Here is an 18,460-nt window from a genome sequence, read left to right as displayed (position 1 = left end):
ACAGCACTGCCCTGCTCCCTCCCGTGGAGCCTGGACTCGACGGCCTGTCCCGGGCAGCCCTCGTGACGAAAAAGCCCGGGAGCCCGGGTCTGGTCTGCCCGGAGCACAGCCCGTGAGGTACACCAGGCCCGGCCTCCTGGAACCGGCCTCCCAGAACCGCTGCACGAGGCTCAGGGGCAACGTGCTTTTCGAGACTTAGGTCTCAGGTCCCTCCGGGTTTCTCCACCTTGGCACTGCTGTCACCTTGGGTCAGGTCACATGGGGGCACGTAGGAGGCTCAGCAGTGTTGGGGGCCTCCCCTTCAGTGACCACGCAGTACCACATGCCCTGGGGCCACACGACACTGGGCAGAGTCACAGGGCAGCCTGGCACACAGTGTGGCAGCTGATGGCGCCCACGCATGCACAGCAGCATTAGTTTAATGATTTTGTATTGATTCAACATTTTGCAATTGACACTAATTACAGACACAGTGTGAACTCCTTAGTTCAGCATTATCCATTGTTTACACAGTTTAACTGGAGACACCCAAGTCCTGGATGCAGACCACCAGTGCTGGGTTTAAACGCCAGGGCTAGAGGGTCCGCGATGTGAGCAGCCACTGCGTGTCGGTTTTTATGATCTCAAATCCACTGGTTTATGACAGAAGTGACGCTGTTCAGAGAGTGCACCTGGTGGTGCTAAGCACCCAGGGGCTCAGCTGTCGACAGCACCAAGGGGGACTGCCCCACAAGAGCATGTGGGGGAGCAGCTATGCCGTGCGGACAGACCCCTGGGGTTTGTGAGGAGTCACCGAGGGCCTGGTCTGACCCTGGGCCACAGCTCCGGCGGTGCGGTGCGCCTCTCTGCCAGTGGGGAAAGCCGTGCAGTGGCCCAGGGAGGAAACCACCCGCCCACCTGCATCGTGCCGCAGCTGGGTGTCAGCTCTCGGCTGGCTAAGTGACTCTTCCAAGAACCAGCTCCAGAAAGGTCCCCCCAGCTCCAGGTGGGCTTCGTTTCCAGAGCAGCCGTGCAGCTCACCCACCGCTGGTTCGGGGCGTGGCGTGCCGTACCGTACAGGCCGACCGAGACATCGCCCTGGGCGCTACCGCTCGGGAGATGTCTTCGTCACATGCTGTGACTCGTGCAGTAACCCCGTGCTACACAAACGAGGGAAAGACAACCCGAGTCTCTGAGCATAACCTGCAGCAGACCAAACAGAGTCGCGATGAAAGATCGTCTTTGCAGACCACAGGCGGCCGCTGAGAAGGGCGCTGCTCCGCCTGCACTTCAGTTCTCCCAACGACGGTGGCGGGGAATCTCCCAGGAAAGCAGAGCAACTGCATCATCATTGTTCTTTTCTCCTCCTTCTCCTTTCTTTTACCTTCTCCTGTAAGTTCTTCAGGTCAGTCATCACGTTCAAAGTCTTCCGTACCCACATAATCTAAAAACAACCGTTTTAAGAGCGTTCAGATCGGGAAACAATCACAGACAGAGAGAAAGCGGGACTCCGCAGTCCGCCACGTACGTACCACGATGACCACGGCGTTGAGGAGCAACGGCACCGAAAACACCAGGGAAATGAACATCCCCCTTGAATCGAAATACTGGTATTTTGAAAATAACCTGTTTCAAGAAAAATTTAAAAATTACTTGGTGCAACGGAACATTTTTAATGACGTTCTCTAGTCACCGTCAGGCCCTGGAGGAGTCTTACGTCAGGAGGGCAGCCCCACCGCCCCCGGCGGCCCTCCCCCTCATCTGTCAGGGAGCAGACTGCACGGCCACTGTGAGGGAGGTGCAGCCGGTCCCTGGTGAGGACAGCAGGGAGGCCAGCGCAGGGAGGCCAGCACAGGGAGGTGACGCGGAAGCACCAGGCAGTAGCAGGGGTGGGGGAGGGGAGCAGTTCTGAAGCAGAGTAAAGACCTGTCCCTGAGCTGCAGTGTGAGCAGTGAATCTGGCATCGGTCCTAATGTGCCCTGGGTGAGGACGTAGGGGTGCAGCTGGGAGCAGGAGGGGCTCCTGAGGGAGGGGGAGGCAGGGCTGAGGCCCGACACTGACATGGTGGACTCGGGAGGGCAGAAAGGCCTCAGCACACCCTCGACCACACGCCACTTCCTTACTCCGCAGCTGAAGTTACTGTGAACCAGCCCCCCGCCCCCTCTCCCATCCCTCAGGGTTCAGCTGGGATTGCTCAGCAACGCGGACACAGCTGTGTCTCCACCGAGCCGGCGAGCGGGCTCACCTCCAGTTCATGGCGGCCGCTTCATTGATGTATTCAGCACAGTAGACCAACGTCACTGCAAAGGAAAGAAGCCACGTCAGAGCTGAGGTGACAGATCACTACAGACACTGTCTCTGCAGATGCGTATTTAGTGCAAACACAACAAGAGAGCCCGTGTGAGGAACTGGCTAGCGTAGTTCCTACTTTAGACATAACGTGAGATAAAAACCACAAAACTGTAAGACTGTAGTTAACAGGAAGGAAACCAAGGTCAACACACGCCACAGTCTGCGTGGTCAGAGACACCACACACAGCTACCGGAACCCGGGTCTTCTGCCCGAAGACCAGGAGCTCACTGGCCGTCCTGCCGAATACATGTCCCCAGGCACAGATCAGGCCTGCGTGACACTGTGCAGCCCAGTCCTCACCGCTGCCCACCTCTCAGCTCGTAGTTCTGATGGCAGGGCCCCTCCCTGGGAAGGCAGTGCCTAGGAGACTCCTTTCCAGCCCGGTTTACTTTATCTTTGTGACTGATTCCCAAGAGCGGAACCAGGGCGAACCTGAGACTCACAGTGGAGGGTGGGACAGGGGTCGGGGCTCTGGACTCCATTCCACACTGAGAAGGCACAAAGCCCGAACCACGCAGGAGGCCCGCACACTCTACTCACCGAGGCACAGGAAGTGCCCGACCTGCAGTCGGTAGCTCTGGGAGGAAAGGCAGGTAAGCAGCAGGCAGAGCACGTGGAAGGCGGCCAGGCCCAGGAGCCAGGGCTCGGTCCAGTCCGTCTGCTGTGGGGCACACCACCAGACACTCATCAGCGTCCACTGCCGCGGGGCCGCCACACCTCTCCTGGGTCAGTGGGGACTCAGTGGCCTCCCACTCCTGAGTACTTGCTCCTGGGACTCCTGAGCAAGGCATCCAGAGAGGCCCCCGCCCCCAGCCCAGCCTCACAAAACAGTGGAGGGAGCAGGAAGAGGAGAGGGGAAGAGAGGGGAACCAGGAGCCCCTCCATGGCAACCAGGGTCAGGGATCTGAAGAGAACTCCCAGTTTAACGTTGGAGCACAGCTGAGGGCCTCACCGACGTGCCCCTTGGGTGTGTGGAGCAGAGTCACACTTCTAAGCCGGCACCAGCTAAGGGCCACCTTCCCACAAGGGGAGGAGGAAGTGAAGTGGCTTGTTCAGTAGATGCACTTGACTACTCCCGCTTAAAGCTGCTTTTCCAAGCTCCTTACCTCAGTACTTAAGGCTTTGGAAAACTAAGTCATTCTAATAGACAAGCCGTTATTCTTCCCAAATTCTGCCTGCAGCGCTCCCCGCAGGCAGTGCTGCCATCGCAGGTACCCTCGACCCTATGGGTGGGAGTGTCCGCACCCTATGCTTAGGATCCCGCTGGAGCTCAGGATCCCACCACACTCAGATTCATCCCCCACCGTGCTCCCACGCACGCCCTGCCCCTCCCCTTCCCCCAGCTCCAGACCTAGCCGGACGGGACTCAGAGCCCACGGACCTCAGGCATGATGCAGCCGCGCTCCCGCACGGTCCACACTACGGACTCTGCAGCCTTGTCAGGGAAGCTGCACACGGGCTACGTCCACAAACGCGCACGAGGAGCCACAGCGGCGGGGGCCACTCAGCGAGGGGACTGGGACGCCGGGGTAGCCGTTGCACCGCCCCATTCAACCCACTGCCCGGTCCCGCCCCGGGGCATCCTGGCCCGGCCCACCCCGGCCCGGCCCACCCCGGAAGCCCCGCCCTCACCCTCCAAGCCCCGCCCAAGGAAGCTCCGCACCCGGGCCCCACTCCCGGAAGCTCCGCGATCACCGCCCAGGTCCCACTACACGCCCAGGTGTCACCTCCAAGGCTCCGTCCAGGGCCATGGCGTCCCTGGAGGACGCAGGGAAAGCGGTTGGGCCAGGGAGGCCCCAACCGCCAGCACGGAGGTGGCCGCCAACTTACCATGATCACGGAGGGAATGCTGACGGGGAAAGAGGTGACTGAGAAGGCGGACGGCATTGTGCCCGTAAAAACCTGCCCTGCGCACCACCGTCCGGCCAACCCCACCGGATACCGGCAGCCTGGTCTCCGACGTCGCCTCTCGCGGGATCTCTTGTGTCGCGAGATTTGCGTTGGTGGAAGTGGGCGGGTTACCTTGCGAACGCTTACCGAATGCTCATCTCGCGGTATTTCAGGTGGTAAAATGAATAGAGGTACTAGCTGGTCCTTAAGTGCCTCACGGGCCGTCACAGGTTCCCTACCAACAGGACGGCCGGGACGGGGTCCGCCTTGATGGCCGAGCCGGACCGGTGCTATGTGGTGCAGCCAGTGACGGCCAGGCAACGGCTCAGGGTCCTGGGCGCCGTCCCCGGGGACCAAGCGCATCTCCCGGGGCGGAGTGGATGGCGGCGCTGCTGCCCGCGGAGTCCCGTGCTTGCGGCCCCTGTCCCCCCACTGAGCTGGGGGCGCGGGCTCCGCGTATCGAACCTGGGGCCGCACGGTGTGCACGCCGATGCGAAGTCAGGGCCGACCACAGTGAAGCAGTAGAGAGCCGTGCGGGTTGATTGTACTTTTCGTGGGAGAAACGGGAACGGGCTGAGCGCCTACCAGTCCCCGCCGCGGCCCGCCTTCCCGCTCCTACCGCGTCTCTTCCCACCGTCCTTCTCTCAGCCCCGCGTCTTCCCTGGAGCTTTCCTCTCCTAAGACTTGAATGCGATGAAAACTGGCGGCAGGCTTTCCTCCTCCCAGCCATCGTCGCTTGCTCTGTGACGAATACGTCCCCTTCTCCCGAGACGCCGCGCCAAAGGTGCCGCCCCGACCTTGTGCTGCCTCCTGTCTAGCATCTTCTTAGGGTTACGTCGGCTTCTTGTCCGTGACTCTGCCCCATGGCCCTCTCTGCCCTTTCGCTCTGTTCCCACTGCTGCCCCTTTGATTTCAGTGCCCACCTAGTTTTCGATCCTAGATTTTCCCCTTTGCCCAAAGTCAGGCACACACCTAGGAGGAAAGATGCAAAAATACCTAAAATGATCCCGCACGTGGCATCTATAGTGAGTTTCACGCAAAGCTGACATACTTATCCTCTTACACGTCCGCCCGAGGAGGTGATTCCGCCTCTTCCCAGAGCCCGGGTGCCGCCCCCAGTGCCCGGAGCGGCGCTCAAACTCCGAACAGTCGCGCGGGCGGCTGCGGAGGCGGCCACGGTGCTGAGCCGCAGTTCAGCCGGGTACCAGCAGGTGGCAGCATGAGGCCGCTGTGGGCACCGCCGCACCTCCACTTTTGCAACAAAATGAGTTTTCACACACGTACTTGTTGAACTAAGGTTTTAGTCGATGCCATTTAATTTTAAATGGAGAGACATTTTTTTCTGAACATCATGGAATAGTTAAATGTGTTATTTGTGAGTTCTTTATTAGCTTGCCTTTAGAAAATTGTGGTTATTTTTAAATGTGCACGTGAAAAACTCATAATTGTGGATAATAAAAGCTTTGTAGATAAAATCTAACACACTTAACATCTCATTTTTTATTTTTTCAGTGCATCTCCAGGTCACTGCTCACGGAGCCTGTAACTGTGGGGGCCTCATGGCCCGTCTGACCGGACCCTCTCTGGGGGTCAGTCATGCCTCGTCTGCTCATTGTCCGCCTTCAGCACAGCTGATAGTGGGCTGTGAAAATGTTTGAGATGTGAACGAGCTAATGCCTCTCACGACAGCTCGTGTAGTAGTTATTTTGTTGGGGTTTTTATTTGGGGAGTTTTATTTTTGTACAGAGGCCCTTTGTGAAGCTGGAAAAGACCAGCGTTCGGGCTGCCTGTCACCTACCAAACCCAATAAGCAGAGACAGGGACTGAATCTCTGTGGGCGCTGTATTCAGATGGCCTGCGATCTGAGGAGACAGAGGGCTCACACCCTAACAGACCGTCCTGCATTTTCTTTCCAAGCCAGCGTTTTTATAACAGCACAAGGGAGGTGAGGGGTTTTGAAAGTCAGGGGAGATTAGATTAAAGACAAGCTGCAGCATTCTCGCCCTGGGCAGTTAGCTGTTCCCAGGGAGGGGTGGTCTCTGTTGCTCCCGGAAACAACGGCCCAGATGCCTCCACTTGTCCCCAGGCGGTAATCTTCAGCAGTGCCCCAGGAGGTCAGCCGTGTCTCCCAGGAGCCAGGATGGACCTTGTCGGTAGTTTCTGAAACAGTAGCTTTAACATATGCATTACCTACTAGGCTTATAACTATTCCCCTTCAGCTAAAATTTTCCAACTCTGGAGTCCCCTGTCACTAGGAACACACATAATCAAACACAATTACTGCAAACGTGTTACTAGACAAGGACCTTTCATGCAAAAGGAGAAGGAAGGTGTGGTTACTCTCTTTTCTGGGGAAATGGAATCAATATTGGCATGTTATCAGTTGAAGAACTTCCCTTTTCTTCCTTTTTTCTTAAGCCAGCAGGTACTGGGGGAGGTTTCCAGCTGGTGTTTGGAAGGCCGGCAGGGGAGGCCGTGTCTCTGCAGCCCCAGGGTTTTCTGGAGGATTTTCAAATGCGGAATTTAAAGTGTGGTGTGTGGGAAGGACTCAGTCCTGTGAACTAAAAGTAGTGTAGCCCGTGGTTCTGCACACTTTCCTTGGGCAATAACTACGTGGATTTTTAAAAATTTCTCTAGTTTTTGACACTGAGCCTTTATCGCATAGTAAAATATAACATATTTTATAAAAATATCTGTTGTGAAACAGGAACAAGTTTGAAATCGTGTGTAGGCCCTGGCTGGGTGGTTCAGTGGGTTGGAGCGTCACCCCTTCCCCTCCCCCCATAGGCCAAGGTTGCAGGTTTGATCCCAACCGGGGCACATAGAACCACCAACCAGTGAGTACACAGATAAGGGTAACAACAAATGGGTGTTTCTCCCTTCCTCCATCCCGCCCTCCCTCAAATCAATCAATAAAAGCAATTGTCTTATAAAAAACAAAGTCACTGTGTATAAGAACTGTTGAAACATGCTCCACAGTTTTCCATGACTTATTAGAGTTCAGGCCAAGAATCTGGCTCCCATCACGTTTAGAATGGAATGCACACAAGTGCAGGATCAGTTCTGAGTCGGTTCAAAGCTCATGCTTCCGGCAGCGAGAGAAGCACCGAGGTTGTATCCGGGGAACAGCCTCGGACGGTGAGTGCTTTCCTTAGAGACGCACGTAGCGTTCTGGCCCCGACAAACAGGTGGCGCTGCGTTTGGTTGGGGAAAGGGGGCGGCACCCGTCAGCTTGCTCTCTGTATCCGTGAGTCTGTTTCTGTTTTGTCTGCTTTTAGTTTGGGGCTTTTTTAGACTCCGCATGTAAGGGAAATCACATGGCATTTATTTAGGTCCGTCACACTGCGAAGGTAAGACTCCGTTCTTCGTCGCTGCGCCACGCCCTCTGCGTGCGGCCCGCGGACCCCGGGCGGCTTCCAGACCATGGCTGCAGTGGGTAGCGCTGCAATGAATGTAGGGGTGCGCACATCTACCCGGACGTGGAATTGCTTAGTCACGGGGGTAGCTCTACTTTTAATGTTTTCAGGAAACTCCATGCTGGTCTCCACAGCGGCTGCACCAGCCTGCATTCCCACCACCAGTGCACCAGGGCCCCCTTCTCCACGCCCTCTCCAGCACCGCTGTGTGTTGACTCACTGGTAACAGCCACTCTGGCGGGTGTGGGGTGCTGCCTCACTGTGGCTGTAATTTGCATCTCTCTGATGGTGAGTGACCTTGAGCTCCTCGTCTTGTGTCTGTTGGCGGGCTGTGTGTCTGTTCAGGTGCTCCACCCATTTTTCTTTGTGAAATTCAAATAAAGGATGACAAGTGATTTTTCTAACTGCTTGCAGAGCCCTGAAGAAAATTATTAGAGACATTAAGTTCCAACGAGACTTTACTGAGCACGGACCCCACTGGCCGGGGGCCTCAGGGTGCAGCTGAGTCCGCGCCAGCTCGCACTCAGGCTGGAGGCTGATGCCTTCACTTTGGGGGACCCACAGCATTGGCTCTCGGGGTGCAGAGCAGACAGTGGTCTGGGGAGCAGCCGGAATTGGGCAAATCCATGCTCATGCGCCTTGGTCCTCTGTTTTCTTAGAAGAAACGGAATGTTCTGAAACACAGGGATGGTGTTTTTATAAAACAGTTTTTCTTGTTTTGTTTTGTTGTTTTACAAGTGGATCCACCAGCACAAGAGTGTCGTGGGTACTTGGCTTCAGCGAGCCTGTGAGTGGCTCTCACTGCAGGAAGCTTCTGGAAGCTTCTGGCACACCTGACAGACGGCGTGGACTTAGGAGGCGTTGCTGCTGTGTGGCTCTGAGCGGGACCCCCACAGGTCACACCCCGCAGGACAGTGCCGCCCTGGCCGGCGCACCAGGGGTGGGGGCTCTGGTCCCTCGGCATCCGCCCGTGCACTGGGAGCTACTCTGGACGGACCAATTCGCACCAGTTTCTGGGGGCTTCACGGCAACGAGGAAGCTTTTGGAGAGCAGACTCCACCGAAAACAGAACGGCCCATTGCTCTGTTCACACCGCTGCTGGGCCGTCTGCCGGCCGTGCTGTCTCTGCCGCACGCACACTGTGAGGGAGAAGACGGCACCTGCTGTTGGGCATGCTTTCCCCTCCCACTTTCCACTTGAGAGTGTGTGTTGCGGGCACACACGCTGGCACGGTCGGTGCGGCACGCCATCACTGATCAGAATTGGCAGGGGTCCAGTGCGTCCAGACCTCTGTCCTCGCTCTCCATTGTGAGGTGAAACCTGTGCCTCCTCTCGGGGTCACAGGAGGCCAGCGAAGACCACACTCCGCCCCCAGCCCACCCAGGGGTGTGTGGCCGTGTTGGTCCGTCACAGGGGCAGTCGGAAGAGAAACACAGCGCGGCAGAGGGTAGTCATCGCTGAGAAGCAAGACAGTCTCACAACTTCTGTTCCATTCGCACTGAGCTGAGTTGTTGCTCTGCCGTGCAGCCGAGTGTCCCCGGGCCTTGGCCGGCTCCTTCGCCTTTGTTTCCATCCCGACGGCACGGGACCCTCTCACGTTCGGCAGCCTCACCTTTGGAATGCTGGTAAACGTGGCGGGGGCTCCTGGGTCTCCGAAGACACATGAGGCTGTAACCAGCTATTAGTGAAAAACCAACAACACTGTGACTCTGCTTCGTGCCTGTTTCCGAAAGGGGCTCCGTGGTGGCATGTGAAGCATCCAAGCAGCAGGGTGACGAAAATGCAGTTCCTCCGCGGCCCCGCGGCCCGGATTCGTGCCTTTCCTGTAGGGGTGTGTGTGTCCATACCTCGTTCCGCAAGACCCAGGTCTTCGCTGCGCCCAGGCCCTCCTCCAGGTCTGCCCAAGTCGGTCAGCGACGACGCAGCCGAAAGGAGCCTTTTTAGAAAGGCCTGTTTTCTTCCACAAAACATGCCAGCAGTCTAATCTTGTGTCCCTGTGGGGAAAATCCCAAGCCACAGAAGTACAAAGAAGTCCCTCCTACTAAATATCCTGTTCGTACCACACGATGCCGACGTAAATCACCAGAACATTCATAAACCACTCGGGCACGGCCCCGCCCTGGGCCCCTCCTGACACCCGTGGGTCCTGTCACCCCTCGCTAGTCCCTGTCACCCCTCCCAGCAGCTTCAGGCTGCTGCAGGCAGCTTGTCCTTGTGTGACGCCCCCCAGGGTGTGGCCCGAGGTGACCTCCTGCATCTCTAAGAGCAGCGGCCGCACAGAGTGAGGTCCGGGACCACGATCCCAGGGCAGCGACTTCCTGCCGCTGCACAGTGAGAATGTGGACACCTGACTGTTTAGTCTGGGGCACCGACCGCTTGTCCCTCAGCCTGGCAAATTAAAAAGTGACAGCAGCCAGCACAACAGCAGCCGTCTGGTGTGAACGACTCAAAGTCGAACCCATTTCTGTGACATCAGCAACACCGTGTTTGTGCCACAGAGTCACAGCTGCTGCTCATGTGGGTTCAGGAGGGAACGTGGGACGCTGCACCGATGTCCACTGCGGGCTGGGCTGCTGCTCTGAGCCCTCCCCTGAGAGAGTGCTGTGACGTGTGGCCTGCAAACTCCTAAGCTCAGCGGACCACACAGGACGGTCACGGTCCCCGGGGCACCCACGCACAGCCCTGCAGGTGGCTGGCACCTGTCCCAGAGCTTCCCTCTGCCCAGGGGCGGGGTCTGTGTGCAGAGCGTCAATGTGAGTGCCTGGGAGACACACTGTGCATGTGACCATGGCCGAGTGACCGTGACCTGTGGGTACTTTTACGTCAGCCGGTCAAGTCCCAGCACCGACCGTCATCGCCGCAGGACGGTCACCGCTTCCTGTCGGTCCCCCGGGTGGGATGCTGCTTGTGGTGATGGGGCAGCATGCATGGCTCAGGGCTGCCTGGCAGGGGACGCAGGGGTCTCGTGAAGAAACAAAGGCTCCAGACTCCTGTTCTCAAAGTGACCCTGGACGTGGTGGGGGCGCACCGCTGTGCTTGAGGACAAGGCCAGGGTGGTCTGTCTCCATGTGTCCCCACTTCTGACAAAGGGCCTCAGGATGGTGGGAGGAGCCCGTGGCCAACACAGCCCTGGAATCCCAGGGCCCGGTCCCCTTCAGAGTCGGTCATCACCGGACCAGACACGCTGGCGACCAGAACTGACCCATTAAAAGATCCCATTTCAGGGAAAATCTAAGCAGGTTCTGATTCTGGCTAGTGTAATCTTGCTGGGTGGGCCGTGGCAATGCCCCCAAACATCTGTTGCCTCCAGAGGGTCCTTTCTAACTCAGGTCCTGACTCTGTCCAGCCTCAGAGTAGCTCTGGGCCTGGGGCCTGTGCTAACGCTGTGGAGTTTCACCTGCCTCTGCTGTGGGCTCACGGTCATCTTGAGTAACTCCGGAAAGAGGGGAGGAGAAAGAAGGTGACTTGTTAAGAAACCTGAGATGTCGTGGGAGACGGAGAAGCTCAGCAAACAGCACCATCAGCCGCCTGGAGAGGAGCCGACCCACCTCCCCAGACCGGCGGAGGGCCTGACGCTGCAGGGGCCTCCCGTCCCCGAACCCTGACTCAGAGGGTCGCCCCCTGGAAGGCAAGTCCTCCTTTTTCATTGAATCTGCTCGGGGGAGCCCGGTTGGTGTTGCTGCACAGGGTTCGGGGTGCGCTTCTCTAACACGTCATCCGTGTACCACACTGCTCACTCACCCCCGATCCACGTCTCCGTTTATTATAGGTGTTGAGCTCAGAGAAGCAGGGGGGGAAAGAGCAAGTGTCAGGGGTCCATTTCAGTGGGTTTCTCCCCCAACACCTGTGCTTGCTTTCTTTCCAGTGCGTGGCCAGAGGCTCGGCCGCTCCTGGGCCTTGTCCTTGACCAGCGCTGGACGCCTGGTGCAGACACCCCCTGGGACGTCTCGTCACCACGGGGATGGAGCCTCTCGAGCTCGGCCACTTGAGTGGGTGTCGGAGCGCAGAGCTGGCTTATAGGGAGGCAGCCAGGCGCTGGCGCAACCAAGGGTCACGGTTCAGAGCAGCCCCAGCCACAGGAGCTCCCGGGCCTCCCACCCACCTCCGTGCCTCAGGGGAGGAGAAAAGGTCGGTTATAAAACGTGCCATTTCCATTTCCTGGGAGAAATTCACCCTCGGAACTTGTAACTTGGTCCAGGGAAGGCCAACAGGGGAGTGTCTCTGAGCACAGCCGATGGACAGGTGACGAACGCTCTCCACGGCCTCCACCGAGATGTCTGCCAGGTAAAAACATCACCCTTTTCTGGCTGCTTCCATCAACAGCCACGGGAAGCCCGAGATCAGGAAAGCAAAGAGTTGGGAAGCATAGATGATTGATTTTGAATCTTGTGCTTTGTCTAACGGCGGGCTCAGTCTGAGATTGCTCTATGAGCAGGGGAACGGATGCTGTGAGGAGTTCGCGCGCATGCAGGACTTTCACTTACCGCTCTTTGTTGTAAAGGCCCAGGTCCTAGTCTTAGTCATCTTTCTTGCGCGGATGTGCTGCAGGGACGAGATTCCTGTTACTCCCAGTACTTACTCCCAGGGATGTCACGTGACTTGACGTCAGCATGAAACAGCGTCGGGCTCTTGCTGAGCTAGTCTGCCGACTGTAGCAGCTGAATTTGCCAGATTCATCCTCAGATAATTAGGACGCATGAGGCTGCTCAGCACCGCGGCTCTGGGGGGCAGTCTTCCGGCTCAGAGTCTTGCGCAGCCCAACGCCAGCCTCCGAGACTCCGTCACTGGGGCAGGGCGAGTCCGGGGGCGGCTGCCAGAGACTCTAAGTACTAGTGGCCCCAGGGGCAGTTTCCACCTCGCGGGCTGAGTGCGCATCTCCCCTTTCACCCCGACCTTAGGGCGCGAGCACTGGCCGTCCTGGGCGTCACCCTGGTTGTGGCCGGCAGCCAGGTTTTACTCCCGTTCCTGAGAGCCAAGGACCTCCTTTGGGGTAAGTGACAGGTGTGGCCTCTGGACCTGATCAAGTCCGTGTTCTCAGATCCAGCCCAGAAAGCCCACAGGCGGCTCAGGGAGGCAGGCAGGAGCCCTTGTTCTGTCCTCTGCTTTCCCAGGTAAAGGATCAAACTACAATTCTTTCTGAAAAAGAGCAGATTTCCCTGTGAAAACACAATAGGACGTGTGTTTTACCTGCTCAGGCACTTGGAAAAGAAAAGTGTCTCTTTGGGAGTGGTGGTTTGTTCCTCTGCTACAAAATCCCTGTTCACTGAATAATTCTGTGACGCACCTTTTGAGATCTGGTGTTACAAGGCCAAATTTGGTTGAGAAAGCTACCTAGATGCAGGAAAACCACATCTAAACTCTGCTTTTGGTTTGCTAAATAAATAAATAAATAAATAAGACACAGAAGAAAATTCCCAAACCCCAGAGGGGCCTGACTGAACCCAGCAGAGCACTGGAGCTCGTGTGGCAGGCTCTCGAGCTGCCGGGTTCTGGGATGCTAGCTCCGCCCTGAGGGAGTTCCAGCCTCTCCGGGAGCTTCGGGGGTCCACACAGCCTGGCACCGGCTCTCCCCAGGAACCACAGGCCTCCCCACTGTCCTCCAGGGCCTGGCGGCTACTAGGGACCTTCGCAGCCACACCCACACCCAGCTGTGCCTCCTGCTGGTCGCCAGGTTTTCCCAGTCATGCTGCGCGGGGGCCTCAGGGCCTCAGACGGATCTCAGGCAGCTGCGCTCCTTGAGCAAGCCCGAGCCACCCAGCACCGTCAGGACACGGGAGCCGGGTGCCAGGGTTGGACCAAGCAGGTGGGCTCTGGTCCTGCCAGTTGCTACCTGGGGCACTTTGGGTCCTTCCCTCAGCTCACTCATGAACCGCACAACTGCATCATCATCATTGCTTGTGGGCCGCGAGGTGCTGTGCCAGAGCCCAGGGTCACCACGTGGCCAAACGGAGGAAAAGGGGAAACTGAGTCGCGTGTTACAGCAGCTCATGAACACGCAGTCCAGCTCCCCCACAGTAAACCAATCGTTGCAGTGCCCGGTGTGGGACGGGCGTTCAGCAAAGGTTTTGTGAATTGGTTCATTCGTCCCTACCTTGTTTTTTATGGAGCTCCTGGTTGTATGGTATGCTCAACCATATAGTAACAAAAGCCGAAGTCACGCAGCAAGTTATGGTGAAACCCTTGTGCAGAGAGCGATTCAGCAGAATAAACATGTCTGCACCAGTTTTTAGTTTTAGAAATCAAGTTGCTTTTTAAAACGTGGCAATGTGTTGTTTACAGTGTTGCTGAAGCAGTTTTCTATTATTTCCCATCTCTGAGAGGTGTGACCTTTCCCCTAAACTTTTAGTAAATATGTAGCAATGCACAGGACAGTGTCCAGTAGAAATGCTGCACTTTGGAGCTGATCTTACTGTTAACTGGGATGGTTGAAGCTGGCTTATCGCTTGCTTACTTTGTTACCTCACAGTGTTTCTGTTTCACATTTTTTAATATAAAAGATTTTTTTTCCAGTTGACACCAAGCTAACAAAAGCTTTGAAACACAATGATCACTCACCAGTAAACTTTCTTTGAAACATAATTTGTCTCCGTCCAATTTCACCGCAGCAGCCGGAATTGGAGTGGCCACCCCTTGTTTTCTGTGTGAGTTTGGGTTGGGGGGCTGCTCACAGACCTTGTGAGGCACACCCCGTGCACGTGCAGAGCCCGCGGCCTGGGGCAGCAGGGCCCAGTCTTCCCTGGACCCTGGGCTGCCCGGCCCAGGGCGCCACTTGCCTGGGTCACAGCTCTGAGAACAGGCCCGGGACCCTCCGAAGCGGCAGAGCTGTAGTCAAGGTGCTGCCACCTCCCAGGTCTGTGGGGTCTGGAAAAATTGACCGACGGCCCTTCTCAAAGCCCCTGAGTAAGCTCTGGCCGGGTGGCTCAGGTGGCTGGGCTGTCAAAACCTCTGAATGGAGTTTATCGTGGAGACCACAGGCCTTCGTCACCACCCAGCCGGGAGTGCGTGTCTGGAGTCTTTGCCAAGTCCAGACGTGTGTGCAGGTCTCTTTGTGAGTGTGGCCTTCATTCCACAGGGGATGCCGGGGACCCGCCCGTGCTCCGCGTTCTGGAGGAGAGCCGGCTCCTGGTGGATGGCGCCATCCACAGCACCCTGGACAGGTCCCGCATCCCCGGGCGGACGGTGGGGTGGCGTGTGGTGCCCCGGGGCCTGGTCCTGTGACAGTCTTCACATAGTTACCGATTTTACCTTCACAATCCCCCCCAAGGCTGGTCCCAGGGCCTCTGCTTCACAGACTCGGAGCTGGCGCTCACGTGGGCTAATTCACTCACCGCCACACGGAAGCTGCTAGAAGAACCAGTGGTCGGGGTCCAAGTCTTTCAGTAGCAAAACAGAGTGAAGCCCCACATCGGCCCTGGGGGTGAACCCACCCTCCGTGCCCCGTAAACGAGGGACACGCACCCTTGTTTAACACGGGCAGCCATGGCCCGGGCTGAGAGCATTATGCTCTCAGAGGTTTGTGAGACGGACGAGCAGACCTGCAGCTGAGAAGCACTGACTCACTGGGGGTTGACTGATTAAATGACAGTTCAGGATGCAAACATCACCAGGCAGCAGCTGGCCTGTCCCAAACGTCTACTATTCCAGCCAGAAAAGTCCCCACTGTCCACACTGACTGCAAACCAACCTTTACTTACGTCACATCGCTCAAGGCATTGGTCACGAGCTCACAGCCAGTACTTGTGTAAAGCCGGGAGGCAGTGGGGCTGAACGGCAGGCAGGAGTCCCTTCACCATACTTGTCTCCGCCCAGGAGAACAGAATCCTCCTGAGACGGGTCCCCCTGGGCTGGTGCTGGGTGGAGCTGTGCCCTCTGTGCCCGGGGCTGCACCCCAGTGTCTAACTGGGCTTTTAGGAGGAGGCTCATCTCACACAGTTGTCAGGGGGGTCGGATGGGCTCAGAGAGGGGAACTGGTGGGCACTGGCCACTCTCTTCGTCATTGGCCAGTGACCGCCCACCTGTATTTACGTCCAGTGATCCTGGACCGAGGGCCCCTGCTAACCCCGCCCCCGAGTGCCCCACGGTGCCCGGCAGCAGCAGGTGCTCCATCCGGGTCTGCTTCACGGACTGGTGATTAGTCACGAAGTTGCCATGAGAGAGTAACAGCTTTTGTGTCTCCCTTTGCGCCACAGAAACCCCAAGAAAAGGGAACTCATCTCTCCATCGCAGCTCCTGTCTGCTTCCAAACTCCCGGAGCCGACCAGCAGGGCCGTTTCCCGCTCGGCGGAGGTCATGGAGGCCTCGGTGAGGGCGATGAAGCGGCAGGCTCGCCCGGGGCAGGCACAGCTTCCGACAGGTGAGCAGAGAGGGCGGCCCATCCTGCCGCGGAGCAGTGGCCGGTGGGGGGCCAGGACCTCATTCGGGGGGCCGACGGGGTGTCACAGGAGCCTTTCCCACGGGTGTGACTCCCACTCACTCACAGGACAAAAGCAGCAGTTTGTAAAACACAGTATTCTTTAGATTAATCGGAGAATTAACTGTCTCTCTGCTATTCGAATTGGATTTGGAGAACTAGCTCAAAATCAATTTGTTGAATAAATAGGAGTGGAATTGGAAAAAAAAAAAAAAAAACCCCAAAACCAAAAAACAAAGCGACTCTTCTAAGGGCCCCTGATCCAGACCATGAACAAGGGAACGAAAAGAAGGCTTGGTGGGTGGACACACGGCCGTTGGGCACCGTGGCCGAGGCAGGGTCTGGGGGGCGGGGTAAGTGCCAGGCACTCCCCATGCCCGAAGTGTCACGTGGCTGAATACCACTGCTCCAGGTGACAAGTGGCACCGCTCAGAGCTCTCAGGACGGCTGACCCGAAAGATTGTGAGGAAATCAGACTTTGAAAGCCTGCGTCCTGGGCTGTGAGGAAGCTGGGGTCGGGGTTGGGGGTACAGAAGGGAGGCGTTGGCAGGAGCCAAGGCCCAGGGCACAGGTGGACTCCAGCTCCGTCCGGCCGACGCCGAGCCCTGCAGGGCGCTGACGACCGAAAGTGTCTCCGCAGACGCCCTGCCCGCAGACGTGCTGAGCACAATTGCGAATGTGTCGGGCTGCCTCGCCCACATGCTGCCTCCCCGCTGTCCACACTCCTGCCTGGCGGACAAGTACAGGCTCATCACGGGCGCCTGCAACAACAGGTATTTCCCTCCGTCTCCGGGCCGTCTCCAGCCGGCTGGACGTGCACGTGACCCTTTCCCAGCTTCTGACTCCCTATCGTGGCCACTCACCCGTCTGGGCACCTGTCTGCACGGCACTGCCGGCTGCACAGCACCGAGACCAGGGGGCAGGGCCTCTGGCTCAGCACGTTCCACAGGGGGGTGGGGAGAGTCACAGGCCGAGCGATTCAACACAGTGCCAAGTGACGGGGAGAAGACAGAGCAGAGCAGAGCGGCATGACAGACAGGGGTCGGCGGGACCCGGGAGACTCGGGGTGCTGGGCAGGCCCTGCACTCTGTGCACGGGGACCAAGACCAGGATCACGAGGGGACTGGGTTCCTCCAAGCTCCTGATGGGCGTCGCTGGGCTCCCAGCCTGAGGAGCCGCCCGGCCCAGGAGCTGAGAGGGGCAGACGCAGTGGGAGGTGCAGAGAACACATCTGGGGGAGGTTGAGTCAGGAGGCGGGGGGCGGGCCCAGAACAAGTGGAGCCTTTCCTTCACCCGTTTCCTGTACCTGTGGATTCAAAGCCTTTAGCCCCCCGCATGTGCCAGGCACCCTGACCCACGCTGGGGAACAGGACAGAGTCTGCTCTCAGGGGCTGACTGGTGGGCACCGTGGGCCCCCATTCACCTGGGGGAGCTCGGCTCACCCTGTGGGTCCAGCGTAAATGTTAACAGCTCCCTCTCTTTGTCACAAGGCGTTTCCCCATCGGAAGAACGGGTCACGTGACTACTCCCCTCATGGGCTAACACACACCACGAATGCACGTGGTGACCGGGGCTGCGTCCAGATGCTGGTGGCCGCGCAGGGGTTGCCGGGAGCTGGCATCTGGTCAAGTGTGGGGTCAGGAAGGGTTTGCTGTGGAAGCTGACAGGGGAGAGACCTGAACCTGAGGATGAGCAGCGACTAGCTGTTGGCCGCAGTGCGGGCCCAGAGTGGGTTTGGAACGATGCATTCTGGCTGCAGCAGGGGAAGCTGCGGGGGGACCAGGCTGGACGGCGGGCCCTGCGGGGTGGGGGGACGGGGGTGCTGCGTGACCCTGAGGCACCTGCTGCCCCGCCCCGAGCCAAGCACCGGGTTACAGCCGTCCACAATGTCCAGGTGTTGGTCAGATGACATCCTTATGACAAGTGTTTGGAATTTAACTGTTAAAACTCTAAACTTCTGAACAGTGGATCCTTAAAACGTCATCACTTCCACTGTTCCCCGCGTGAAGGTGTGCAGGTGTGTCGCAGGGAGGGGCTCTTGCAGTCTGTTTCCCTTGTGCGGCTTTCCCATCGCCCAGCCCCAGACGGAAATGTTTCAGGGAGGGGAAGGGAGGTTTTCTGTGGCCGTGGCCGCGCTGCCGTCTGTGTGACGTAAATCGGGCTCCGCCCTGAGACGGCTCTCATCCGCTGAGCCCAAGTACAAGTGTGGGAGCGCATGCTACGCCCGCCCTTCAAGTTCTTTCTGTCGACCTCTAAACATGAAGTGTGTTAGAAATGCATGTATTAGAAATTACACGGCATGCATTAGAAATGCACGGTATTAGAAATGCATGTGCGCATGGAGATGGCCCCTCACTTTGCGTCCCAGGTTCTGCCTCCGCACCTGTGACCCGGGACAGTGCTCACCTGACA

The 18,460-nt window shown here is 57.8% G+C and overlaps 2 protein-coding genes across 5 annotated transcripts in view; one reads left to right on the top strand and one right to left on the bottom strand.

Moving 5' to 3' along the window:
* Positions 1–413: 413 nt before the first annotated feature.
* On the bottom strand, positions 414–4,759 carry TMEM18 (transmembrane protein 18). Of its 2 annotated transcripts, none has more exons than XM_024552432.4 (5): positions 4,163–4,759; positions 2,873–2,993; positions 2,225–2,279; positions 1,512–1,605; positions 414–1,423 (listed from the first exon to the last, which is right to left on the bottom strand). In XM_024552432.4, exons 1-5 carry the CDS (start codon positions 4,583–4,585, stop codon positions 1,328–1,330), a joined length of 789 nt encoding a protein of 262 aa, XP_024408200.3. In that variant the 5' UTR covers positions 4,586–4,759; the 3' UTR covers positions 414–1,327. The 2 variants fall into 2 exon arrangements, with proteins under 2 accessions (XP_024408200.3, XP_045045479.1); XM_045189544.3 differs by lacking the exon at positions 4,163–4,759 and adding an exon at positions 3,714–3,873.
* Positions 4,760–4,863: 104 nt separating this feature from the next.
* TPO (thyroid peroxidase) overlaps positions 4,864–18,460 on the top strand; it is a 36,316-nt gene continuing 22,719 nt past the window's right edge. For 2 of the 3 annotated variants that reach the window (XM_071221589.1, XM_045189546.3), the window contains exons 1-6: positions 4,864–11,266; positions 11,504–11,922; positions 12,537–12,628; positions 14,711–14,795; positions 15,828–15,991; positions 16,689–16,821. In XM_071221589.1, the coding sequence (XP_071077690.1) occupies positions 11,912–11,922; positions 12,537–12,628; positions 14,711–14,795; positions 15,828–15,991; positions 16,689–16,821 (485 nt within the window). In that variant the 5' untranslated portion in view covers positions 4,864–11,266; positions 11,504–11,911. Of the gene's footprint in view, positions 11,267–11,423; positions 11,923–12,536; positions 12,629–14,710; positions 14,796–15,827; positions 15,992–16,688; positions 16,822–18,460 lie in introns of those variants that run through there. The other variant, XM_053924648.2, reaches the window with a different exon arrangement.

Source organism: Desmodus rotundus, chromosome 5 (assembly GCF_022682495.2).
Source record: "Desmodus rotundus isolate HL8 chromosome 5, HLdesRot8A.1, whole genome shotgun sequence".
NCBI lineage: Eukaryota > Metazoa > Chordata > Mammalia > Chiroptera > Phyllostomidae > Desmodus > Desmodus rotundus.
The sequence above is the reverse complement of the archived record's forward strand: the minus strand, read 5'-3'. Positions and strand labels throughout refer to the sequence as shown.